The sequence below is a fragment of the Ixodes scapularis genome, unplaced genomic scaffold (assembly GCF_016920785.2).
Source record: "Ixodes scapularis isolate PalLabHiFi unplaced genomic scaffold, ASM1692078v2 PGA_scaffold8__174_contigs__length_109621045, whole genome shotgun sequence".
Taxonomy (NCBI): domain Eukaryota; kingdom Metazoa; phylum Arthropoda; class Arachnida; order Ixodida; family Ixodidae; genus Ixodes; species Ixodes scapularis.
Genome location: NW_024609883.1, coordinates 10,591,120 through 10,618,135, shown reverse-complemented (window position 1 = coordinate 10,618,135; position 27,016 = coordinate 10,591,120). Strand labels below are relative to the sequence as shown.

The 27,016-nt window shown below is 46.5% G+C and overlaps 2 protein-coding genes across 5 annotated transcripts in view; both read right to left on the bottom strand.

Moving 5' to 3' along the window:
- Positions 1 to 1,699: 1,699 nt before the first annotated feature.
- Positions 1,700 to 27,016, bottom strand: part of LOC115322654 (histone-lysine N-methyltransferase SUV39H2) — a 193,703-nt gene continuing 168,386 nt past the window's right edge. For 2 of the 4 annotated variants that reach the window (XM_029983005.4, XM_029983004.4), the window contains exon 12: positions 11,523 to 13,837. In XM_029983005.4, coding sequence (XP_029838865.2) covers positions 13,692 to 13,837 — 146 coding nt within the window. In that variant the 3' untranslated portion in view covers positions 11,523 to 13,691. Of the gene's footprint in view, positions 2,912 to 3,116; positions 4,423 to 11,522; positions 13,838 to 27,016 lie in introns of those variants that run through there. The other 2 variants (XR_006076672.1, XR_006076671.1) reach the window with 2 other exon arrangements.
- On the bottom strand, positions 1,703 to 2,368 carry LOC120837859 (major centromere autoantigen B-like). The gene has a single exon (XM_040207475.1). It carries the CDS (start codon positions 2,366 to 2,368, stop codon positions 1,703 to 1,705), a length of 666 nt encoding a protein of 221 aa, XP_040063409.1.

The following is a 27,016-nucleotide window of genomic DNA, read 5'->3' as shown; positions in this document are numbered from 1 at the left end:
CTAGTTTGCCTGTAATTGTTTACAAGGGCATCGGTGGACATCTTCACAGACTCCTTCTTTAAATAGGGTGGACATGCCTGCAAGAAGCAGTAACATCATTCCACATCGCATAGGCTGTAACTATTTGCTATTACCCATGTGCAATAAGAGTTTGTTGCCCGTAGTAATTACTCTACATGTGATGTGCAGGAATTTGTGGCTCCCGTGTCGACCAAGGCAATGAATTTGTGAGCCAAATATTAATGTCTATTATTGTCACTCCCAATAAAAGGAATTTCCTTGCATCTTGTGGAAGTGCTACCTGGGCTCCGGATCATTTGTTTCCTGCAGTATGGCACCCAGGCCCAATCCCATGCCATTCAAGAAAGAAAATCGAGACGGCACGTGCAGTTGCCTGGTAGAAAAGCAGCTTTTCTACCAGGCAACTAGAACCCAGTTGTCTGGTAGCTGTGATGCTTGGCCAAACAATGCAAACAAAGAAATTTTTAGCTATCTGGGCCAGCAGCCTCTGAAAAGCATTCATTTAAGGATTAGCACAAAAATAAGAATAAAGTGTTGGTTTCAAACTTTTGGACACAAAAGGAATAGAATACTAACTCCAGACGACTACTACTTATTCCAACCAGCAACAAAATTCATTACTGTCATTGCTGGTTGAAGGAAGCAGTCCACTGTAGTTTAATATAATTGGGTTGTGTGTGTGTTTATACAGCCTAAAACTTGGTCTGCCTCACAGGGGCGACGAGTCTCCCAGCTGTAGATGAGCAATTTAGCCGGTGCAGTACAACCGCTAGCCTGGGGTCTTTAACGTGCACCACGCAGTAGTGATACACGACCGCACGCCGGTACGATGCTCATTCAGATCGAAACGGGCAGGGGTGGTGCTCGAACCTAGAATCCCTGGGTTCTGCAGCGCGAGATTTCGCTCCACGTGCTCCGAGCTGGTGTACGCTAGACCACACAGCCACCAATCCCCCTCCACTGTAGTTTCTTTCCATTCTTTGTGTTGGAAAGTTTTTGTATAATCTACTGATATGGCCATACATCCTTCGACAGTAAAACAAATTTTTTTTGAAAATGCTGTAAACAAATGCCTCCACAGCGCACTTCCAGCTTGTCGGAGTAATGAACCATGTCTCTGCAAACTGTGGTGTTCTCAATACAATGCTAGTATCAAGCTTAATACTTAGCGACAATGCTCTCGTGTTAAGCTTTTCCTTGTTGCACCAGTACACGCGGAGAAGCACTCGTGCTCTCGCTGTAAGTTTTCCCACATCGCACCAGTGCATGTGAAAAGCACCAGCTCTTTTTTTGGTAACCTTCTCCACGCTGCGGAGAAATGCCAGTGCTCTCGCAGTTAGCTTTCTTACGTTGCTCTGGTGCACGCAGAAAAGCACCGGGCATTATTTGTGGAGTGATCAAAAAGGAAAAAAGGGGCCCATGTGCGATAGCTATTGTTGGGGCAGGATTGATATCAAATGCAGTGTGTTGATGTAACTACTAAGGTATAAGACAAATTGGCACCCCACCAAATGTAAGTAAACAACACCAAAATCGATTTGTAATGCAGAACAGTTTATTCACATTATACAGTCATGTCTCATTAATATGGACGCCTCCGTTCCCCAGAAAAATTGTCCATAATGTGAATCGTCCATAATAATGAATCAAGGTCAAAAACACAAACATTAGGTAATAATTGTTAAAAAAAAGCATTGTTTATTTCGCCAAAGAACGAGGAGATATGAGTTTGCACTGGCGCTTTCGATCCCATTTTAGAGTCCAAAAAGCGCAACACTTCGGCCACTTGAAGTGCACGTTCTCCGTCCCCCTCCTGCTCAAGGTAGGCGATCGCTGTCTCCAAGCCACGGCGAGCTTCACATCGAGTAACGGTTGGTGTCTCTTCTTCATCGTCTGTTTCTGTCGGCGCAAAGTTTTCGACAAGTTGATGGCCCTGTTGAGCGGATTCACCGACAAGCTCCATGATCTGCTCGTCGCTCATAGGCTCCCAGCTGTTAGTCTCTTCGTCTATATCCAAGAATGCCGATGCCTCTTCGTCTGGGTTTTTCTCCCCGAGTTGTCGAAGAGCTTCATGAAGGGCCGCGAGCGGAAGTTCATTCATCGGATCCTCCACCTCCATAGCAGAGCTGTTAACAAGAATACCTGCGTGACGCCAGCAGTTCACAATGGTTTGAGACCTCACCGCGTCCCACGCCCTTCTCAGCTTTTGAAGGCACCACCTCAAGTCAACAGTTTGCAGTTCGTTGTCTTCCGCGCAAGCGATGTAGTGCCGCACAAGTTCACCTCTGTACTGTGCCTTAACCGCGCGAATAATTCCTGCATCCAAGGGCTGTATTTTGGCAGTCATGTTGGGTGGAAAGAACTTCAAGGTAAGGTTTTCATGGTCCACACGAACAGAATGGCATGATGCGTTATCAACCAACAAAACAGCCCTCCTCTCCTCAGCCTTCAAGAAGCGGTCGAATTTTGCCAAGAAGATTTCAAATATCTTTCCTGTCATCCATGCTTTCTTGTTGCAATTGTAAGAGCAATACATGTTCGGGTCAAATGTCTTTCCAAAACATTGTGGTCGCTCCGCTTTTGCCACGACAATGGGCTTCCACTTGTGGGTGCCGCTCGCGTTGCACAAGAATCCCACCGTGATTCTCTCTTTGCTTCGCTTGTTTCCAGCCACAGGTTCGGATGCCAGAGTCGAAGATGGGCCAAACTTGTAAAAAAAGCCAGTCTCGTCGAAGTTGTAAATATCATCTGGAGAATACTGAGCAAGAAATTCCGCAAGCTGTTTCCGAGCACTGGCAATGGCGGCTGTATCCACGCTTCCACTCTCTCCATGAATATGGTGGCTTGAACCTGCTGAGCCAACCCCTTGAGTAGTTCAGGTCATGAATGTCTGCATAAAGACGTGAAGATTGCAGACATTAAAATAAAACTACTGAAGAGAGAACAGTTATTTTAACGTAGATGCGTAATTGCACAAGAACGAGCAACTAGAAAAATCATTAGAAGAAACAACATTTTTGGGGAGGAATGCGTAACATTTTGAGAAAACATTTTCAAACTCAGTGCTTAAAAAGATACGCTCAGAACCCACTTACCCATCGTTGTGCCGAACTCCTTCGGCTTTTCTTGCAGCATCTCGTCGCTGACGGCGGCCCCTCTGGAGCGCATTTCCGCAAACCAGATGTTGACGGCCTCCTCCAACTTCTCAAACTTTGGGGGTCGCTGCCGGCAGGAACTGGAGCTGGCTGTGGGAATGCTCATCCATTTCTTTGATTCTTTTAGAATTGCGTGGACTGTCGATTTTCCGAGATCAACGCCAAGGTTTTTTCCACTCCACTCTTTCACGTACTGAACAGACGCTGAAGGCGTTTCAATTTTGAATTTGCATATCTCCTTTTTCAGCTGAGCAGAAAGCTCTGTCCGTTTATGCTTAACACCTGTCATCGTCTCCACCTCCGAAATGACCGGAGAAGCGTCCAGCCTTGCCTCTTGCCTCTTATGCACAACGAATGTGATTCATCACGTATGCCAACCCGGAAGGAGATGGCATACGTTTAAGCTTGAAAGACACGAAACAAAAAAAAAAACGACCACCTTCAGGCGCGCAGGTCTTATCTCAAGGGCAGAGGACAATAGTGAATTCCGGGTACAAACTGTGACCTCTACGATTCACTAACCTTTTCTTCTGTCGGGTATGTGGACTCGCCTTCAAAGTAACCAGACGGGGAACAAAAAGGCAATGGTGAATTCCGAGTAGTACACACTGGGGTCACTAACATTTTTTTTTCGTGGACATGTGTCCATATTAACGAGACAAAAATGCCTGTATTTTCCCGTTTCGTCCCCAAAATAGCCAACCATAGTCCGGACTGCGGGTTTCTGTATTAACGGGACAGAATTGCATGGCGGGAGACCGGTCGCCGAAAATTTCGTCCATATTGCGGGGTGTCCCAATTAACGGGGTCCATATTAACGAGACATGACTGTAACAGAAAATTCCGATTTCCTCGAACCACTTCAGACTCGGAAAGAATCATCGGACTGTGCAGCGCCTAGTTGTTGGTTTCTTCAGAGCCAATTTACACAAGTAGCAACCTGCTCAGTTTTCAAGGGGCCTTGTTTTTGGAGCCTTCTTGTTACCAGATGTGAGGCCCACAAAATTTTTGCTATAATATCCCCAGCCTCTTAAAAAGACTATGTCGTCAGATTAACAAAACTTTGCTGGAAAAGTCAGAGAATTCTGAAGAGACAACATGGTGCGGTCAATGGGGCACCCTTGATGGTCCAGCCGTCCCACGAGCGGGTCCCTGGCATTGCCTCCTTGTGGTCCTGCTGGATCTTGGCCCTGGCCATCTTCTCCAGAATGCTCCGTACTTGCTGGCCCATGAACCCAGCGAGGACCTGCACACGGTACTTGACATTAGCACCAAAGCTGATTGTCAGCTGCAGTCACTTCACTCGTTCAAATTGTTAAAGATGTTGCCTTGAAGATTTCAGAGAAAAGGGGCTGCGCCTTTAGCTTTACATACAAGGCACCTATGCCAAAACGTCTAACTGGGACCGGTTGGCATCTCGACTGGTTACAATTGGAACTAACTGGTCCCAAGTCGGAATTGGCTGTTACCAATAGGAGTCCAACTGGGACTAGCTGAGGGGTCAAATGGCTTGACTATGCCCAGATGGGGAATGGGTAGGGGTAACTGGGACCAGTTAAGGAGTTAACTGGTTGGAGGGATTCCCAGGGGAAGTTTCAATTGTTTTCCCATTCCCTGTTGGGGTTCACATGCCGTGTCCATTTCGACAAGATGGGGGTGTATTGATCTTTGCTAGTGAAGGAAAAAAAACTTAAATATATAGATTTACAGAAATAGATAAACCTGGCATAAAAATATTTACTTAAATCAACATTTATGTACATGTATAAAAATGTATTAAGCATTGAAGCAAAGACCTACTCCTTTTTTTTTTTTAATCGGACCCAGCAGGTCGTTGTGACACGCATGCGGATTAGTTTTACGCGTTGTTGACACATGGCACATGTGACGCAGTGAAAAATCACCAATCATGATTTTTAACGATGATGAAGTTAAAAGGCTGAAGGTACAGAATATTAAAGCTGAGAGAGCTAGTAAAGACAAGTATCTAGGAGTATGGATATGTAATGGTGCAGAATATCTCAGTGAGCATGAAAAGTATATAATAGGTAAGGGCAACAGAAATGCAGCTGTAATGAAAAATAGAGCACTTTGAAATTATAACAGGTATGAGGTGGTGAGAGAGATTTAGAAAGGGGGTCATGGTGCCTGGCTTGACTTTTGGAAATGCAGTGCTACGCGTGAAATCCGAAGTGCATGCAAGACTAGAAATACAACAGTGCAGAGTAGGTAGGCTGGCTTTGGGGACACATTGCAAAACACCAAACCAGGGAGCTAGTACAAGGAGACATGGGATGGGCGTCATTTGGGAGCAGGGAAGAGGTGAGCAAGATAGAATTTGAGGATTGGTTGAGGCAAATGGATGGGTGGCAATGGGCACAAAAGGTTTTCAGCTATTTATACATGAGGAGTATAGATACAAAGTGGAGACAGTGCACTAGGGAGTTAGGAGGACAGTTTTTAGGCTATAGTGGACTTAGGAAGAGCAGGTGTCAGTGAAGGCCACAGAAAGAGATTGGTGGCTAGAGGGAATGCAGACAAAGACGGCTCTGGAAAACTATAAATTAAACAAAACAGTTATTGCCAAAGAAAGCATTTATGACCATTCTAGGGAAAGCTCATTGTTTGAGGCAAGGACGGGTGTACTACAAACCAGAACACACAAAGCGAAGTACCAGGAAATGGATACAAAATGCACTGCTTGTGGAGAGGAGGACGAGACGGCTGAGCACTTGATACTCTGCTGTAAAGGGCTTTACTCTATGCCGACCGAAGAGAACATACATTAAATAAAGTCATTGGGTTTTAGAAACAGCGAAGGAACAGTGGATTTCAAGACAGTAGAGATTACCAAGCAAAGATTAAGTGAATGGTGGCAGAAAGCGAGAAAACTAGGTATTTTCTTATTAACTGATGGCAAGGGTATTTTATAGCCTCACTTTCTTTGCAATGCACAGTGAATATAGCTTTCACATTTAAATATTTTAAGCTTAAATGGTAAAACAAAGTGGCTAGGTGGCGTAAGCTACCGCCCGATCCAAAGGGCTCAGCCGGATTCATCCATCCATCCATCCAGTGGTCAGTAGAGAAGGGAAACATCGCCGAAGTTGGTGTATTGATAAACGTGTCATTATGAAAATGTCAAAACCATATCTGCGCTTCTTGCGACCCAACGGTGAACTTCGAGGGCAGAAAGATGCAGTTCTGCGACCGGAGGGCACCCAAGGAAAAACCAGACGGAAGAGAAAACAGCCGCGGAGGGCACAATGATAAAAATGGCGGAAAGTCTACCCGAACTGGCAGCTGTTGTGACACAAGCAATTGGAATTGTTTGATTGTAAGGTGGGAGCGCAACCGCATCCTATCAGGACTTCACCAGCGCAACGCGGAAACACGGGTGAGCACCTTTCTTCACGCGATGGAGAGAAGCTAGGGACGTCGTCACGGATGATGACAGACGCGAGCGGCTAATCTTTCACCTCGCACGAATACTGGCTCTGAAAGGGCGATTCAATCGTCGCAATTAGCTAACGAGGCAACTGAAGCGGTCCTTAGAGCTACGCTGTGCTTCCTTCAACCCGGAAACGTGGACGTCACCGAACCTATTTATTTTCATTCTCGGTTTTTGACAATAAAGACTGGTCAACCTTCCAAGTTGTGCCGTGTTTCGTTGCTGGAGTTGGCACCGTTCTGTCAACCAGTTGAATCCAACCAGTAATTTAGCTCGCCGCGTGCGTGGGTCAATTTTCAGTTCCCCTCTTTACGGCGAGCTTTGCAATCGTTGCCGCCCTATATTCGCGCTCTTTAGTGCAGCGACATAACGCATGTGTGCATACCTTGTTGCCGATCCGGCTTGGGTGGACGCCGTCGCGGCCGATCCACTGGTGCCGCTCGTCAGCCAGCCCGTCAAGGAACGTGAACCCTTCCCTGTGACACAACTCTCGCAGCAGCGAGTTCACCTCTCGGTAAGGGTCATTCAAAGCCTCGATCTCTGCAGCGTGACTACGCTGCCATTCCAATGAGCAGAGCCTATTCTCCCGTCTCCGAAGAACGGCAGAAAAGGCGATCTGCATAATTGGATTGCGTTCACAGATCTGGGCAGCTAGACGAAAATATTTTTCGATGTACACGCTGGCACTAACATGGGAATTATTAGTGCCAACGTGCAGGATGACAACATCAAAATCGGGTAGCCTCTCAGACACCTGGGAAAACAAGTGCTCGATTCTAATACGGCTCCCCGAGATATTGCCCAACTCTTCGCCACACAGTTCTCGTCGGTCTACGGTAGCCACTCAGGTGACCTCGATGTAGACGCGCTTGTTGATGAAGTGGAAGCAAGCACCATCTGCCCCACCACTGTACTCTCCACCATTGTTTTCTCCTGAGGATCTACAAAGTGCCATTGAACGCCTCAAGTCATCACGCTCCTTGCCTGACCACCTTGCTCAAGCTGCTTTACCCTCTCATCTCGCATCCCCTGCTGAACATGCTGCAATCATTTGCAGACAATGCTTTTGTTCCGGACACATGGAAGCGGGCTTTCATCTCCCCCATTCACAAGGGCAGAGGAAAATCAACATACTCTGCATGCAACTACCGCCCTGTGTCCATCACGTCTATACTGTGTCGGACGTTTGAGCGCATGATCAACAGTAAACTGCTTGAATTCTACGAGAAAAACAACGTCCTTTCTCCCACACAGCACGGCTTCAGGAAGAACAGGAGCTGTGAAACAGCACTGGCTACGATCATGCACTACGTCAGTGACAACCTTGACCGTGGTATTTCGACTGATATGGTGCAACTAGATTTTAGCAATGCGTTTGACACGCTGAACCATGCTATACTACTTCGGAAACTAGGAAGGGCAGGCGTCCGTGGTCCTTTGCTTCGGTGGTTAGCTCGGTTCCTTACTGGCCGCACACACCAGGTCCTCTTCCAAGGATCCCGTTCCGAGAGTTTCGCCGTCTCAGCAGGGGTACCTCAGGGGTCCATCCTTGGCCCTACTCTGTTTTCCACGTACACCAACGATCTTTCCCAATCTATCGACACGCAGATAGTCCAATATGCTGACGACATCACTCTGCTTGCACGAACTACACCTCACGCAAGCTGTCCCAACCTTCAGCGGAACCTGTCTATAGTGCAGCAGTAGTCCGTCTCAAACTGCCTTCTTAACCCATCCAAGTGTGAAGTCATGCGGGTCAGTCACAGCCGCAGCTCAGGAGCCCCTTTGTACACCGTGTCTGCAATACCTCTTACATCGGTCACATCATTACCAATTCTGGGTGTGACGTTTACCCCTAACTTAACATTCTCTCCGCACGTTGCCAATGCTGTTGCCAAGGCCCGACATCTTTTGGGATTCGTGACTCGAGTTTCCAAAGCGTGCGGTCCTACCACCTTCCGTGTACTATACACCGTGCTCATTCTTCCGCATCTCGAGTACTGCAGTGCAGTGTGGTGCCCACATCAAACTAATTTGGTTGACAGCCTGGAAAGCGTGCAGCGGCGTGCTACTCAGACATACTTTACTCGCCCAACACAATCCTGCGTTGCCCTACGCCAGTCGGCTTAAGGATCTCAAATGGCATTCTTTGGCTCATCGGAGAAGAGTCGCCAGGGTGGGCCTTACCTGCCGACTTCTCGATGGCTCGCTCAAAGGGACGTACCTTGCGACCATCCCAAGGATTAACAAGAGATCGGGACAGCCTGAACTTATTCGAGCGCGTACCAAACACCACAGTTCCTCGCCGATTTTAGCCGGCATCGAGGACTTCATCTCGGCCCCGCTCAGGATACGTTCGCCGCTTCCCCAGGACAGTACTGAATGTGTGTCGATGTGTCGCTTGTTTTCAAAGCACCTACAGCAGCAGGCGTCATAACAGTGGTGTAGTGTAGTGTGTGTTTGTGAGTCAACTTACTCTCTACATTTCACCCTCATTTTTCTTTTAAAACATTTTGGGTTACGGCCCTGTGTACAAATTTGGTATACGTGTGCATGTTTTTTTTTAAATTTTTTTCAAATCCTGGGTGGCGGGCTGGCAGGCGCACTCGCGTACGGGTTTTAACCTTTCTGCACAGCCGTGCACGCCACTCAGGATCAGATTTTTTGTATGCAAATAAATATTATTATTATTATTATTATTAAACGGCGCAACCTCAACAGCCAACCGACCATTCAATGGGAAGTACTGGGGCAAGTATTTCACCATCGAATCACCGGCTACCAAAACTCGAGGCACGTTGGCGGTGCGATCAAAGCTAAAATACAAAGAGTAGCACTAGATACGGAAAAATGTATTGCTAAAAAGAAGAAGACAATGCTAAACAAAACGCTTCAAAGAGTGCGAAAAATCAGCCAAAATAGCTTGCGTGACCGGAGCCGCAGCAGCGCGGGCAGGACCCGACCACAGAAGACCACAGCGGCAGACGCTCATGGTCGGGCGGGTCGGGCACATGTCATAACAAAGGCAACATCCGAGGCCGGGGATGATACGTTACTTCCGGTGTCGAAGGAGTGATTTCCACACAGCCGTCTCTCCTCCGACGCGACTATGTCACTTCCGGCGCTAGAGGAGTGATTTGCACACAGGTCCCACTCCTCCGACGCCCGTCGGAGGAGGCACTTCCATTTGTTTTCTGCATCAAATTTATTTTTATGCCACTTTTGTCACGACACTGAAAAGTGCGGGTATCTTTGAGTGTTATTTTTTGCATCATTTTCATTTGCCGATTTTACAATACCCATTGAAGAAGGGTCGAGCGCACAAGGCAGAGGCGCGAGCGGCCGGGGCGGCCAAGAGTGAGACGACTTGCAAGCCATGTGTGTCGGTTGAGAAAAAGCCTCAGGTTTATTCCGCATATCGTTTAAATACACCATCGCAAAACCCGAAGGTGGCGCCACAATTCATACTTATTCGGTCGCTACACTAGTGTTTTCTACAACTATTACGTATTTCGCGATACTAAATAGCCTACCGGAAAAGGTAAAGGCCGGTGATTCAGAAAATATAGTTAGTTGGGGTAGCTCAAAAAAATCGCTGTAGTACCCCTTTAAATGAAAAAAACACACAAAACGGTGCCCTTATTTTAATGTTCTTGTGTACCAGCCAGATTTGGAGTTCACGAGCCACCCGCACCCGGTTAGCAGTACCCGGATAACACTGAAAAGTGGTCGCTTGCTCCAGTTGCTTTCATGCGGTTTGCCTCGCCGTGCGAATGACTGAGCAACAGCGGGTCCTCGTCGCCAAAGCTTGTCTCGTTGCTTGCCAAATTGTTTACATGTGGTTTATACTTGAAAGGGGCACTGACACCCCAAAGGTCATACTTTTTTATTGTCTAAAACAATGCAAGTTGTACATCTTGTAAAGCCTGAGATGGGGAACGTTTTTTTATCATTCCCCATCTCAGGGTTTACAAGATGTCGATTGTTTACCAGCTCGCCTGCACTCTCTCACTGCTTGCAAGTTGTAGTCATAGACATGCAAAAAAAACGCATTGCAAAAATAAATTTCCTTACGCCCATGCGCGGCCTTTTTATTTTTTCCGTTTTTCTCTCCGGCTCTTCATCTCCTCGCTTCTTCTGATTGGTGATGTCAAAAATTATAAAATTTAGAAGCTTTGGGGGTGACATTTCAATGACATTTAATAAGGGCAATTGCAAAAGATGTGTTTTCACACAATTGCAAACGCACTATGGCCCTTCTTTTTGAAATACCGAAAATCGAAGTCCAGTGTGATGTCGCCTCCTGGATTTATATCCTCCCTCGGAAAAGTTGGCGTCGCTCGAGCAGAGGATGATCAGTGAGTCGGGGAATCGGACGAAGAAACGTTTTTCCCAGTCCGCCGGCGGCCTTCTCTTTCGCTCCTCACCTCCTTGCTTCGGGTCACGGTAATTTGGAGCGGAGGTGCGAAAGAAAGTCGACTCGCAGGAGACCGCAAATTTTCACGTCACTGCACTGGCGCGGATCGCGCGGGAACTTCAATTTCGGCATTTGGAAATTGCTTTTTTACTTCACAAATACTGAATTCCCAAGTTTCGAATTTTGAGGGTAATGTCTCGGCATTGTTTTCGTTCGTTTCGGAAAATAAAAAAAATATGATTTTGATGTGTCAGTGTTCCTTTAAGCTATCTGTCACCTGCAGATTTTTCAGACTGCTCTATTAAGACATGCTATCGATCCCTGTCAAGTCGGAAAAATCGGTTGACGACTATATGTAAAACAGTGTAAAAGATTCCCACTAGTGGAACTGTGATTTGACAATCTGCAGCAACATGTGTGAGGGCATGCTGTGGAAAACATTTCCCAGAAAGTAAAGTTGATATCAATGCTTCATTGGTCAAAACATACTCGTGCCATTTATTGATTATTTAAATGTGACAAAACAAATATACAAACGATGAAGAAAAAAAATCAGCACACAATTACTGAGACATTAGCACTTATAGGCAGCACAAACTTCTCCAAACCATTTAAAAATATAGCTGAAATAAAAAATACGAAAACAATGTTAGTTTCTTGCAGCTGGCTTCGTAAGAGGCTGCTTAAATTAGTAGCAATTGTTTCTAAACTTGTAGTTGTAAATAACCTTTTTTCGTATGGCTTTTATATTGAGATTAAAAAAATAACCAAAATACACTTGTCATGTAAGTACACTGCAAGACAATATTTGTGTGAACATGGCATCGGCACCTCTGTGTTTCACCTCAAAAGAGTATCGGCGAGCACTATATTTCATTACTTATTTTAATGCTCCGGTTGAACAGCCTCTTGATTCTAAGAAAAAAACGGCGATCACTTGTTGGTGCCATGTCGCACAGTGTACATATAAAGGCAAAAGTGTGATCACCACAGGTGCATCTCAGTTCCAATAATTCAAGCTACCGTATTTTCCGGTCTATAGTCTGTGGACTACAAAGCCACAATGTCGAACGTGTTTGCCATGTTTCGTGCACTTCCAGCAGCTTTTGAATGCTGCGTTAGCTCAACAGTCACTTAAAAACATAAATAATGAAACAATAAACCGTCCGGGTTATTCAACGTAACTTGAGTCAAGGTTTAAAGATAGTTTGATGCATTTTAGGAAAGCGAATTGGAAGGAATGTGACGAGAAACTGAGGAAGGGGAGGAGACAAGGGCACATGAGGATGTCAACGCCGTGCTCTGGTTGGAATGACTAGTGGGTAAATGTAAAGCTAGTCGTCTTCGTCTCCACTGCATACATCGAATGCATTTGAGAGCTGGAGCCAAACGCTAGCAGCCGGCGTTCTGCCTTCCAACGAGTTTCATGGGTGCAGTGGAGGCATAGGCAGCTAGCATCACGTCTACCCACTGATCATTCACACCAGAAGTCAGCATTGTAACACACCCCGCATTCTTGACTCCTCCCCTCTTAGTTTCTCGGCGCACAAGCTTGTTCATTGATTGGAGCAAGTCGGGCAAATTTTTTTTTCATTTCGCTTAATAAATTATTAAAAATTACTTAGTGAACTTCAGAAATATTGCTTTTAGAGCAAAATTTCCAATCATTAATTTGTACAACGTCCTCCGAAACGTCAATTCAGTGGCTTGTATCTAGAAACTTCTAACGCGATTTGTTTTCCTGGGCTTAAAAAAAGCTGTGAATTATAAAAACAAAATGTGACTGCGTGCTCGCACAGTAGCTCTCTCAAGAGTAGCTCGACCAAACTAAACCTGCCTGCTGGCTGGGTGCGCTGCTGCTGCTGCAAAAAAAACACACAAAGAAGGCACTAATAATGACGCAAGATAGGTGACAATGAGTTGTTTTGCGAGTGTGGCTGATGTTATGAGCCAAAGAGCCGATCAAACAGAAAAAGGTAGAATGTCATGATGTGCTCTCTGCAGTTGATAAGACCAGCCAATGTTTGCCATCTTTTTGTATGTTCTCCTCCACCCTATTCAGTGTGGAGAGCACACCATGACATTACACTTTTTGGGCCGTTTGATTGGCCCTTCAACTCATCAAAATCGGCCACGCTTATGCCTAAGATGAAACAAATTTGGCGCAAATCTGTCAACAGTGCCCCTGTCAACAGTGGTCCACCATGCAATATTAGTTCGTTCAAGTCAGGGTTGAGAGTGCTACAACACAAGGTGCGCGAGCAAGAAGTCGCATCTTTTTGAGTAATTGGCGGGCTTTTTTTTGAGGACTGGAAAAGCCACAAATATTAAAAGTGTCTATAAAAGCCATCGAATTGAATGTTTCTGAGGATGCTGTACAACCTGATCGTTGTAACTTTTGCCCTGAATAAGGTATTTTAAAAGTTCAGTAATAATTTGAGCAATGTTTCATTGGACAAAATACAAAAATAGCATGATTTGCTCCAATGAACAAACTTATCCCTTTGTTTTCGTTGCTCTAAAGTGCACCAAGATATTTTTTACACCTTGGCTCGAGTTAGGTGTAAACCCCTCTGTACAAAAGTCCAAAGGTGCAGCAAAGGTGTCGTCGTAAGGACAGGTTGTCAACCAGAAAGTGGCCATGCACTCAGACAAGGAACTTGCGGCAGGCAGAAGCCCCACATAGACAGGGAATGCGGGCTCGGTTTGTCGATTTCTGGCCCGTCAAGCCTGACCTCGAAGACCGTCGTTCCTTGGCACCAGCCCCAGACACGTCTTCAGACTCGTTGCTCACTGGAATGGTACGGGGAAACCAACTGAGTGCTGGCTCTACAGAGTGGAGCAGTACAAGCTGACACGGCAAAACGAATATGAAGGTTTTTGCCACAGCGTGCAAAGAATTGACAGCGATAGCTGTTATTGCACCTGGTAACCTTCGCTGCTAAACATGTCTGCTCTTTCTTCACTCAGTCGCATACAACACAGCCTCGTGGTCACTGAAGCATCAGATTTTCTTGATTCTAAGCACTGCCCCTCTTTCCAGGCAGAAAGGTAAAGAAAAGACTGTGTGCAAGCGCGACACCCGCTCTTTATTCAAGAAATATAAGGAACCGAAGACATGCGTGGTTGTTTTTGCTTTGTCAGGACTGGGCGCCAGTTTGTGGTAGGACTCACTAGGTTCCTCACGGTCGCTTTCGACACCAGCTGATACGATGCAATCGGTTTACAGAGTCCTGGCTCTCGGCTTCGGTGGACACAATGGGTGAGGGTTTCGCATTTCAAAGGGTGAGTTTCCAAAATGGTAGGCTCCTTGGTGCCTTGCTGGTGTTGTTATTTTAGAGCGCAGCTCTTAGGCACCCGTTTCCGGCTTGAGCGGCGTCGCCGTCGCCGTTGGCATCGCCGTCGGCGTAACCAAGGTCACCCTATGGTCACGTGACCCCCCAGGTCATGGGACCTGCAAGGTCACGTGACCCCTACCAAGGTCACAAGACCCCCCAAGGTCACGTGACAGCTCCCAAGGCCATGTGACACTTCAAGGTCACGTGACTCCCCCCGCCGAGGTCAGGTGACTCCCCCCGCCGAGGTCACGTGACCCCCCAATGACGTCATCGTCCCTGATGATGTCACCGGCATCCACATCGTCATCGTCAGCATCACTAATGACGTCATCGTCACTGCTGACGTCACCGGCATCCGCATCGTCATCATCATTGATGACGTCACCGACATCCGCATCGTCATCGATGACGTCACCGACATCCGCATCGTCATCATCACTGATGACGTCACTGATGTCGTCACCGACATCCGCATCGTCATCGTCATCATCACTGGTGACGTCACTGATGACGTCACCGACATCCGCAACGTCATCGTCATAATCACTGGTGACATCATCAATGACGTCACTAATGACGTCATCGGTATCTGCATCGTTATCGCCACTGACGTCACTAATGACGTCATCGGTATCTGCATCGTCATCGCCACTGATGACATCATCGGCATGGTCATCGTCACGTGACCTCCCCTTCGGTTAGTTGACTCCCCCCAGTACCCTTCCCTCCTCCTCCTCAACAGCTGCGCTCTAATTCAGCGTTACAGGGAGTTGTAAACGGCTTTCACTTTTTTTGTATCGTTTGCACGGTTTGAGTACCCGTGATCAAGATCAACACAAGTGAAAAGCAATCTTCTTAGTTCAAGACAGGTCCGACCATGTTCGCAAAGGACAGCAGCAACCAGAGCGTTGACAGGGCTTGCGTAATCTGCTGGTGTGAGCAGTGGCAAAAAAAATCTTCAAAGGTGCTGCGATCTATAAAAACTTCGTGGGACTGTGCAAATGCTCGCTCTTTGCTCTTGAAAGAGTTCCGAGTAGGATTGTGCAAACATTCAAATACTAGACTATTTGGCATTCCCTTTGAAATCAACTGCAATATTCAAACGTTGTGAAGTGATGATTGCTGCGGATTTGCTCCGTTGAGCATGATTCTTAAGCGCGAGACACATGGACGGCAGAATCGTCCAATCCGACAGTCCGAACACCGCTCCGAATTGCCGCATGCGACAGTTTGAGACACACGCTTCCGACCTTGCATGCGAACATGACAATCCGTTTGGCTCCGCCCAGGAGATCCATGCACTCCAGCGGAGGCTCGCGTTCATAGATCTCTGGTCCCAGATTGACGGTTTAGGTCACACGAGCGAAGTTAGGAGTTAGTTCTCGCTAGCGCGTGCATTCTCTGCCGGGGCCATATATTTCAAATGAATCAGCGGGATCCACGCGACCGGCTTCTTGTCGCCCGTCCCGCCAGACTCAGTAATCATGACGTTCGCGCTAGCTGTGCTGTAATTGGCTGGACGCATCGGACAATCCATCCGCCGTGCGAAACTATCTGGCGTGAGACACATGCGCGAAAAATCGATCCGATCCAACGTCCGATCCGGCGATACGACTGCCTGCTCCGAAAAATTTGGTCGCATCAGACGTTGGATCCACGATCCGACGTGTGTCCAACGCGCCAGATAGTTTCGCATGGCGGACGGATTGTCGGATGCGTCCACCCAATGACAGCACAGCTAGCGCGAACGTCATGATGACGTACTGGGTCTGGCGGGACGAATAAGAAAACGGGACGGGCGACAAGAAGCCGGACGCGTGGCACTGGATTTTGCTGACCCATTCGAAATAGATGCAGTGTTGCCAGATTGGGCTATATATAGCCAAATTGGGCTACATTTATTTCTAGTTGGCATCAAAATTTCGTGGTTGGCTATGTGGCTATTTTGGGCTATTTCTAAGAATGCGGCGGACTTTTGTCGAACCTCAGGTTCGACGCCGAACTTTAAGGTTCGGCTAGTTAATTTTCGAACTTTTATCAGTTTCGAAAAAAAAAAAGTTTCTATTTTGGCTGCTCGAGGGGAGGGAGAGGAAGGAGAAAGGCTTCAAACTTCTACAAACTTAGGGGTTTTCGCATTACGCAGCGAAGCAATGCTTGCAGAGTTCAAGTAGTCTCCCTACAGTGCAGTGGAGCAAACAAAACAGATTGCACTATTACCACAGGCCCGGTAGGGCACCTTCAACCCGGACGCATATGGCTCTGCCCGGACGTAGACTGAACTCTTAAAATGATTCCAGGTTTGTAAAAATGAGAAGTCTGCAGTTTCACCGCTAAACAATAGACTACCTTCCAATCGATGCTCAGCTGGCGGACCACCAGGTAAAACCCCAAGAAAGGAAAATAGCGTGAACATGAACGGGTGACACTAATTTCCTTCACAAAGAAAAAGAGACGGGGGGTATTAGTAAGGAGCTGAGATATTTGGGTTCTGGTTTGAAACACCCAGTGTTATGACTTCTGCTTCTGTATTTTGTTATTTTATTCTATGATCATATCTCCCGGACTTCACAATAAAGCTGTCTTTGTGTGTTTTGTAGTTCTGAAAACCTACAAAGGAAGAGCCAGTATCATACGGATGTTCATTCTTTCGATGCTTTTCTTGAAAAATTCACAAGTAACATAATGTACACAAAAGGTGGTGCTTTTGAGTGTTCAAACAGAGATTGTAACATGTATTGTATGAGCGTGGGAAATTGTCAATATAAGGCTTAAAATTCATTGTTTTAGTCTTGGCTATTTTGGGCTATATATTTTTTCCGGCTTTGGCTACATTTGGGCTATACCTCCCAGTCGTTTGGCGGTTTTTTGGTGGGACCATCTGGCAACACTGAATAGATGGCCCAGGCAGAGAATGCACGCGCTAGCGAGAACAAGCTCCTAACTTCGCTCGTGCGAGCTAAACCGTCAATCTGGGACCAGAGATCTATGAACGCGGACCTCCGCTGGAGTGCTTGGATCTCCTGGACGGAGCCGAACGGATCGTCGTGTCGCATGCAAGGTCGGAAGCGTGTGTATCAAACTGTCGCGTGCGGCGATTCGGAGCGGCGTTCGGACTGTTGGATCGGATGTCGGATCGGACGATTCTGCCATCCATGTGTCTCGCGCTTATCTGGCGGGTTGGACGCATGATTCGACGTCTGAAGCGACCAAATTTTTCGGATCAGGCAGTCGCATTGCCGAATCGGACGTCGGATCGGATGAATTTTTCGCGCGTGTCTCGCGGTTTACCGGGCACCGGTGTACAGTGCATGTCGCTCGTCCGTGGTGCACTGGTGCTTCATCAAAAATGTATTCAATGGGGCTAACATGCCACCGCAATCAATGCTTCAAAAAATACATAGCGCTAGGTCCTGTCTTGTGTTCCTCGTTTTTAGGCACTTCACAAGTTAAACACGTGCAAACTAGCCAACCGATTTCTTTTACTGCAAATATTCCAGTTTTGCACTCAACAGGAAAGCACACTTTCAAAGCTGCATGGTGCGTGCGTGCACCTGGTGTATTTAAAAGAAACAAAAACTTTGAGAATGTTGATATCTCCTTTGTAGTAAACTTTAAAAATTTAAACTATGGCTATAATGCAAGCGTACATATGTTAGCCAGAAATAAACTGAAAAACCGCATTGCACAATAAAGATTGTCTTTTTTTGTCAAATTTGAGATTGAAGGAAGGAAATTTGCATATAGGAAGATTTACAAATCCCCTTGGCTAGGCATACCAGGGCATCTCCATAGGTTTAATTTTGTCTCAAATGAGTTGTTTACTTGCCATTCCAATGTAATTATTGAGGCTGCAGTACGTAAATATATTTAGATTAAAATTAACTTAGAAATGGACAGGTGGAAGCTTGGAAACAATCTCTCTGAGGTCAGTTGAATTTTGGTTTAAACATCATGCAGTAGTAAAAAGGTTGGAAAAATTCTTAGATTCCAAAATATTCAGCCAAAACCACCAATTAGGTTTGGATTCACTTCAAACTCAAAATTGACTACTTCCAAGTTCGTAAAAAAGTCTTCAGATTAAATTTAAAAATAAAAAGATAGAATGGACAAAACTTTGTGCTGTGCCACAAAAATTGATTCTTAAAAAAACAGAAAAACATTTTTGACACATGCTTGTAAACAGCCTGGATATGTGAGTGAATTGATGTAACTAAATAAATGTACACATTCTAAATGTACTACTGTAATATTCCGAGTCATCGCCCACCCCCTGCCGCCTGAAATTCATAAAAACTGGGGTGGGCCATGTCTCGGTGGGGCGGCGGAGAAAAGCTCACCGGAGAAAAGCTCACCGGAGATAAGCTCACCGGAGAAAAGCTCACCACAAAACCGGCAGATGCGGAGAAAAGCTCACCAATTTTTTTTTTTTTCCTTTTTAACTTAGCGGATTCTGCGTCAAACGTGGCAATTTAACACGATTCGCATTCATCACTTCATTAAAAATAAATCATCTTTTTGTAATATTCTTGAAGTTCATTGTGCATATTTACAAATTCCTCGGAAATTAGTAATCTCCCATTCTGTATATTAATGAAGCCGCATAATCAGAACATCGTACACCGGTGAAAGAGACAACAATTTATTGACAGCTGACAGTGCCCCGTCGGTAGCTCTGTCAGATAAAGAGGTTCGTTTTTTGCGAGCTAATATGAATAGCGGTGTGTGAAACGTTTCAGCTCCAAATATTGTGTGGTGTCTAATATATAAGTAGGTGTTTGTTGATGTAATCAGTGGCGGCTACCTCTTTCTGTTAATTTGACTAACAAACCTTTAGTTTCGAGAACAGCTTCGTCTTGTCATGTTTGTTGTCCTCACTTCGTCGTCGTCGTTTGAGCGGTTTTCATCATATATAATGCTTACCAACTGGCCCTATTCGCTATCTTACAGAAGACTACATTTTATATAGGTCACGAGTAACAACGGTGCCAGTGTGCAGCTCTGAAGGTCATGGGTGGTTCGCTGTAGAAGGGCACCATTACACAAACGCAACGTGTGCAAACACCAGCACGAACGGCTAAAAAACGTGCTTGTCCGTGGAAGAAAGAAGCCTCGATATCCTACTGACTGTTTTATGCTGTGTTCAAGGGTTAACAAAAGCTTCAAATAGAATTTCAGGCACAGCGTTGTTCCGCATGCACTTTCGAATTTTGGGCATCTACAGTTTTGATTTTTAGGTCTTAGACAGACATTATTAAGTTTTCAAACTTTTTCCTGTTCTTCAAGTTTATAAAGCTTCCAGTTAGGCTTCTGTATCCAAGAAAATAAGCCACAGAAAACACTCGCCCGCAATTATTAATTTGAGAGCAGTATACCCAAAAAGTTTAACAAATATTATAGAAAATGACATTTTCTTTTTTACAAAGCTGACGAATTTTAATTACAATAAATTGATATATGTTACGCATAATCACAGAGCCTCCATATAAAACGAAGAAAAAATATCGGTGAGCTTTCTTCCGCATACGCTCAATGGCCGGTGAGCTTTTCTCCGCATCCGCCGGTTTTGCGGTGAGCTTTTCTCCGGTGAGCTTATCTCCGGTGAGCTTTTCTCCGGTGAGCTTTTCTCCGGGATTCGTCTCGGTGGGCGACCACAAAAAGTAAAAAAAAAATGCCCATTTTTTGTGAGTATCTAGCGCAGCTGCAGAAGAGATACGTTAAACTCAGAACTTAGTGTTATTATTTTATACAAAAAATGCCCATGGAAGAATGTTTTACTATCGCGAAATTCCTTTCTTGCATATGTGCCATGAACACAGCCGATCAAACGTTTGTTCTGTGAAAGCACCATTACACCTCGTTAGTTAAAAAAAAAGAAAAGTCCACAAGAAAATAGAACTAACCAGGCGCAACGAGCGAGCGAATGGACCAAAGCGATGAAAAGCGATGCTGGGAAATCGGGAAAGGCGGCGATCGCGTTGGCAAATCCTTTGGCATGGGGCCAAGTCGGGCGCCTTGTCAGTTGCAAGCTCTTGCGCAACTTTCTTGTTTGGTGCATACATCCGTGCATTCGTGCACGACGTGCTATTAATGCGGATTAAGGCGGCGTTGCTGCATGGCGTGGACGGCAACACAAACTTGGAGCTCGAAATGGGACGCTCTAAAAACTTCTGTGTTCTGCGTTCCAGTAAAGCTTTATTTACCCTTTGACTTTGTCTTAAACATTGCAAAATCGCCGTTGCGAGGTGCCGGGAGAAGAAGCGGGTTCGCGGCAACCTTACTTCGATGGAGAAAGACTTTGACCCTACACTCCGCGGGGAAATTCCAGGATATGGGGCGTTCACTTGCCTCGCGATCCCTGAATGGGCTACTGCTTGGGTTATCGTTCTAAGCTTTTTTTTTTTTGTCGGAACTTTTTTAAGCAAAACAAATATTTTTTTGTTATCTCCATCATTTTTTTCTGCATGGATACACTACGACTTCGAGGTTGCTTGCTTAGGAGATGCGTAAACAAAGAGAAGTGTCTTTCTCTCCTTCGTTTTACTTTGTCATGAACGTCCTCCGAATGTAAGGTCCGCGGCCACGTCATTCGGGTAGGATGAAGGTTCGGGGATCGCGGAGTCAGCATTGGGGTATTTGAAGGGGTGGGCGATGACTCGGTGCTTTTTGGAAATCGGAGATTTAAAAAAGCACCGAGGTATTGCATCTGGAGATTTTTGGAAATCTCCAGATGCACGGTCTCATCCGGTGCAACTTGCAGAAACCCCAATATACGCGACTCGTCGGTGAGGACCGGGGTGGGAGAACTTGAATACACAACACCCCTTCCTATTAAACAAATTCTTTCAAATGGGCGGGATGGCACGTTGTCCGACTAAATGGAACAGCGCGGAACATAGGACAGAAAGAACAGGACAACACGAGCGCCGACTTACAACTGACTGTTTAATGAGAAGCGAAGGAAGAAGAAGAAATAAGAAGCGAAGGAAGAAGAAGAAATAAACTGAAAATAAGGATTAAAACAAAATACGTTGTCCGACTTGATCGGCGAAAAGCGGTCGGTGCGGTGTCCAAGGGTGGCAAACATCCTTCTCAGTTCGAGGGCAACAGTTGTTGCTGACGTAGACTTCGCAATTCATACTTCTAATTACTTAGAATACGAGTTCGTGACCAAAAGGAAGGTCTTTCCTTGGAAGGGGCCTACAAAGTCCACGTGCATGAAAGCCCTACATATGCGCAAATTTCGAACAATTTTATTATAGCTCGTTTCGAAGTCTGATAGGTACACATTTGGACAAGACTCCTCTTTTTCTCTGTGGGTGAAGCCATCGCTTGCAACTCGCCGACAAACGCCCTTCGTCGACCACTTCACGGGGAAGAAAATTCTTCCCAAAAGGGGCGTGTCCCGATCTTTGGACACGCTTTTAACGAGGAAATAAGCTACGCACGATGGTGATTTTGGGTTTGTTGTGAGGCTTAGAGTGTCTAGATTGAGTTGTCCCCACAAAAAAACGATCTCAGAATCGACTTCAGTGTTCCTTTAAAGATCTCAGAGCGGAGGCTAGGTGGCACAACTACGCGGCTGCCCCGAAGAATGCCGTCGCAGTATGTGAAGAGTTCGTTGCAGTGCACATAGTACGGTTGGAACCCTTCTGGCGGCTTCTCGTGAGGCCATCCATGCTTGATCCATCGGAGGACACGGAAAAGCTTCGGATCCTGTTTTGTTAGTCGAGCAATCCGCTCTGTGTCGATTGGCACCTCCGGAGCAGCCTCGAGCAGGAGAACGCCCTCCAGGGGTGGGGGCTGAAAGCCGTTTGTTGGCAGAGGCAACCCACTGAAGGAGTCGGCATATCCTATCTGTCGACTTGGACGGTAGACCAGCTCTTAGTCGTACTGTCTCAGGAGCAGATTCCATCGGAGCAGGTGTGGCGATAGAACTGCTGGGATAGGTTTGCTGTGGTGCAGGAGCCCAAGTGAGGGTTTGTGATCTGTGTATATCTTGAAGTGTCGCCCATATAGGTACTGTGAAACTTCTTGACTCCTGACACCACGGCCAACGCCTCTCCGTCTGTTTCAGAGTAGTTCTGCTTGGTCGGAGTCGTCGTCCTGGATCCATGGCGACTGAGCTCCCAGGCCAGGCTGATCTTTATGACTCAGAACAAACACAAGCCTGTATGGCGATGCATCCCATGCGAGAAAGAGTGACTTGTGGATGTTGTAGTGTCTCAACACCGCTGACGATTCCAGAAGCTTTTTTGCATTTTAATTGCCTGGTCTTCATCAGGTCCCCATCTTCATGGCGAGTCTTTGCCGAGGAGACGGTGCAGGGGTTAGAGCGTGTGCACTGCTGCACGTAAGATATGGTTGTAAAAGTTCAACAACCTGAGGAAGAGCTGAAGCTGCTGCTTGGCCTCGTTCATTCAGAGCCTCGACCTTTTCTTTGGTCGGGTAATGGCTTGGCTGTCTATGTAATAGCCCAAGAAGAAGACTTCAGGCACTTCGAAGGCGCATTTGTCTTTGCTCAAGCGCACTCCATCTTCTTGGACTCTGTTCAAAACCGCTAAAAGGTTGCGGTGGTGCTTTACTTCCGCTTGGCTTCCGACGATGATGTCGTCCAGGTAGATGTGCACCATTGGGAGTCTCGCCAGCAGTTCCTCCATGTATCGCTGGAAGATGGCAACAGCTGTGGTGACACCGAATGAAGGCGGGTGACTTGAAACAGTCTGCGATAGTGTGCTGACCGTCAGCAAGTCAGCGGTCTCGTCGTCCACAGTCAGCTGCTGGTATGCTTGATCATGGTCAAGGTGCAAAAAGACCTTGCAACCTGCAAGGTTAGCAAAGAGCTGCTCTGTGGTAGGCAAGGAATATGTTTGCCATTGGAGCACTGGGTTGATGGTGCACTTGTAGTCACCGCACAGTCGAAGCTTGAGGTTTTTCTTCACGAATGGGATGACCGGGGTTGACCAACGTGAATTTCGCACTGGCTGGTAGACGCTTTGCTCGATGAGAATGTCAATGGCGGCTTTGACGCGAGGACGTAGAGCAACAGGTACCTGGCACGCCCTGAGGAACCGCAATGTAGCCGCAGAAGCGACTTTGATGCGAACAGGTATTGTATTTTTCGGTGTATCAGACACACCTGTGTATAACATGCACCCCACACTTTTTGCAAGTTTCTAAGAAAAATTTTTATGTAAGACGCACCTCTGTATAAGACGCACCGCTGAAAATTGTGGAAAAAAGGTGCCTCTTATGTATTAGATGCATTATTGTATAAGACACACCCCCACTTTTTGCAAGTTTCTAAGTAAAAATGAGTATATAAGACGCACCAGTGTATGAGACGCACTGCCAAAGATTTTGGAAAAAAAAGTGTCTTATACACCGAAAATACGGTAGTCCTTTGCTTTTCCCCAGTCCTTCCTTGAAGACCTCTGAAAATTCGGCTAGCGCAACGCTGACCAGTTGCTGCCAAATAGCTTCAGAGAGCTGCTTCATGACACTGAGTCTGATTCCCAACGCAGGAAACCAGTTTCCACCAAACAGCCTGGTGCTGGTTCCTTTCATTACCAGAAGAGAAAGGCGTGCCTCTTGGGTCTTCTAAGTCACGTTAACCTCCAGTGTACCCATGATATCGAGCCGCTCGTGGGTGTAAGATTGTAGCTGGATTGGAGAGGGTCGAAGATTAGTAGTCGTGAGGTTGAGAACAAGAAAGTCTCTGAGCTGATCACGGTGCAGGCAGAACCTGAGTCCACCTCCACGGACAGGGCATGTCTGTTGATCGCAATGTCTGCGAAGACAGCGGGAGTAACGGAGCTGTTTGTCGACATTTACTAAAGAACCAGAACCTCCTACAGAGGTTGACCCATATGGCAAATGGATGGCGCAACGTGGTACGCATCCTGATCTGGAAGACAGGTTGCTTCTGTCAGCTGGTGATTACGGCCTCTGGGCTGCCGTTCGGAGTCAGATGGTCGTTCAGAAGCCTTGCCTGGTTTCTTTTTTTTTTTGCCGCTTTTTTACGGCAGGGCTTCTGCAGGTGTCCTTTGTTGCCGCAGAAGTGGCATACGACAGTGGCATAGGAACAACTTGCGGCGTTGTGTTGAGCCCGTGCATCTCCAGCACTGGACATGAGAAGATCGACTGTTGGTGGAAGTGCTACCACTGGGGGGCTTTACACGGTGCCTGTGCGACTCGGTTTTGCACTTGGCAAGCCTCTGACCTGGTGCGACAAAGTTCTTTTGTCTTGACAGCTGCTTCCTCAGTAGCCCGAGCCACCTGGACGGCCTTGGTCAGTGTAAGCTCTGGCTCAGCCAAAAGTCGGCACTCAAGGGTCTCGTCGCACAAGGCATGCATACCAGTTGGTTGCACAGCAGACGATCAAGCCAGTCCTCAAACTCACACTGACGAGCGAGATGCCGAAGTGCAGCCAGGTAGGCTGGCACTGTCTGCTTTTAGAGCTCATCCTGTTTGCTGAATCGAAAGTGGTCCAAGGTGACAGAGGGTTTGCTGACGAAGTGGATATCCAGTTTAGTTACAATGTCAGCGTATGGTGCCTACATCGGCATCTTCGGGGCAAACAGGGAGCGAAGAAGTGTGTAGGTGTCCACTCTGCAGGCACTGCAGAGGATGGCTTTTCGCCTATTATTTTTTGCAATGTTCTGAGCTTGAAAGTAAAATTCAAGCAGTTCCCGGTACACTGGCCAAATGGCTGGCTGATCTAGCAAAAATTCAGCCGGGGCGAAATATGGGGCCAAAGGAGCCATCATAACAGTCGGGGTATCCTTCCGAGGGAGACATGTCAGGTCCAAGGCGGATGAACACAATGGAGGGTGGCCACGTCTAAGAGTTCTGGTTTCGGAGCACGGCACAGGGCTTCACGCGCAAAACGGAACATAGTACGCTCTGTTGCTTTACATACATAGAAGGCAAGTCTAGGGATCACTTGCCTCATCGCCACTTGTTGTGTCCTTGATACACAAGAACTGAACTTTATTAAGAGTATACAAACCAGCCTGTGTGGCTGGCGGAGATTACATGGTGGTGGTCGCTCCAAAGCTCGGCGGGGACGTGCGCGGTCTTGCGGGAACGTAGGGCCCACAGGCGCGCGAGGCACGCAAAAATGAAACCTGACACATGCCCGGTTCGTTGCTCTCCAGACGCGTCGTCCCACTCTGGTGCAACTCGAGGGAACCCCAATACAGTTGAACCTCAATTTAGCGAAGTCACCGGGACCTCCCAATTATTTCGTTAAATCGGGAACTTCATAAAGTCAAAAACGACATTCTTCGGGATAGGCTGCACGGGGAATCTGAATTTGTTCGTTAAATCGGGAAACTCGTAAAATCGGGTTTCGTTAAATTGAGGTTCAACTGTATACGCAACTCCTCGGCGATGACCGGGGCGGGAGAACTTGAATACACAAAAATCGCGTGGAAGCTTATGCTGCCTGGCACTATATCAATGTTACACCAGCTCCAACAGCCTAACGGCACTGCCCAACTACGCCAGATGCCATGCTAACGCATCGTCTTGCTTCATTGTGGGTCGCTACGACTCATTAATTCGTCATTTTTCCCAACTTGGCCACCTTTATGGTGCTTTCCCCGACTTGCGAAGATGCTCTAAAATTCCCTGACAATTTTGTGTTCTCCTCGGGCAGTATGCACACTGGAAAATCTTTTTGCGCAACTTCACAGACGGGCTAGTGGGGTCCTGTGTTTGCATTAGCCGAGTGGTGCATCTGTGGACGTTCATTGTACTCGACTATCACTGCCCAAATGCACGTGGCTATGACAGTTGTGATGTCTTTATGGGTAATATGCAAGCGTTCCCTATACGTAGGCGACTACAACAGTCTTTGGCAGTATTCACTACGAAGCCGCTTATGACATAATGTAAAAAGTAACTGGCTACTTTTTAGCCCAAAATCTGTTATAGAAACGGCAGAGAGGTTAGCCTCAAGAGGAAGGACAGAGAGGTGAACCTGAACATACATTCTGGCTAGCCTAAGTCTGGGCATCATGGGAAAAGCGTCACATTACACACTTCCGACGCAGGACAAGGTGATACTTGAATGACCTTGACGTCCGAGCATCACGTGATACTGCCACTAGTGTCGGGTTAAGTTAATCTTTCAATGTAAATTAGTTATGGTTAGTTTTACAACAATATAATCAAGTTACAGTTACTTAAAAATAAAAGGAACATGCTGCATTTACTTAACTTGGTACTTTCAAGGTAAGCACATCTCCTTATACAATGTATAAATAAAAGCAATGCGATGCAGCCTAATGCTACTGTCCAGAAGTATGGGTAAAAACTTACCCCAAGGTGCTTTTGGATGAAGATGGCTTCCAGGCCTCTTGCAGTGGATACAGTGGGAAGTGACACTATTTCCACTTATTTAGGTCAAAGCACCTTTCATTACCAGCCATGGTAACGCCTGCCGATCGTCAATCATGACAACATCTCCTTTATACAATAAATTTCTATGATACTATGCCTTTTTGTACTTGTAGTGTTCTTTCTTTCTCTATGCAGACTGGTTCATTATAATAATAATAATAATAATGATAATAATAATAATATTAATCTTTACTCATTTCATGTCTGAAACAGGAGACATGGACAAAAA

Bases quoted from the DNA above. Each gene is read 5' to 3' on its own strand.
- LOC120837859 (XM_040207475.1), bottom strand. From the start codon at position 2,368: ATGACTGCCAAAATACAGCCCTTGGATGCAGGAATTATTCGCGCGGTT.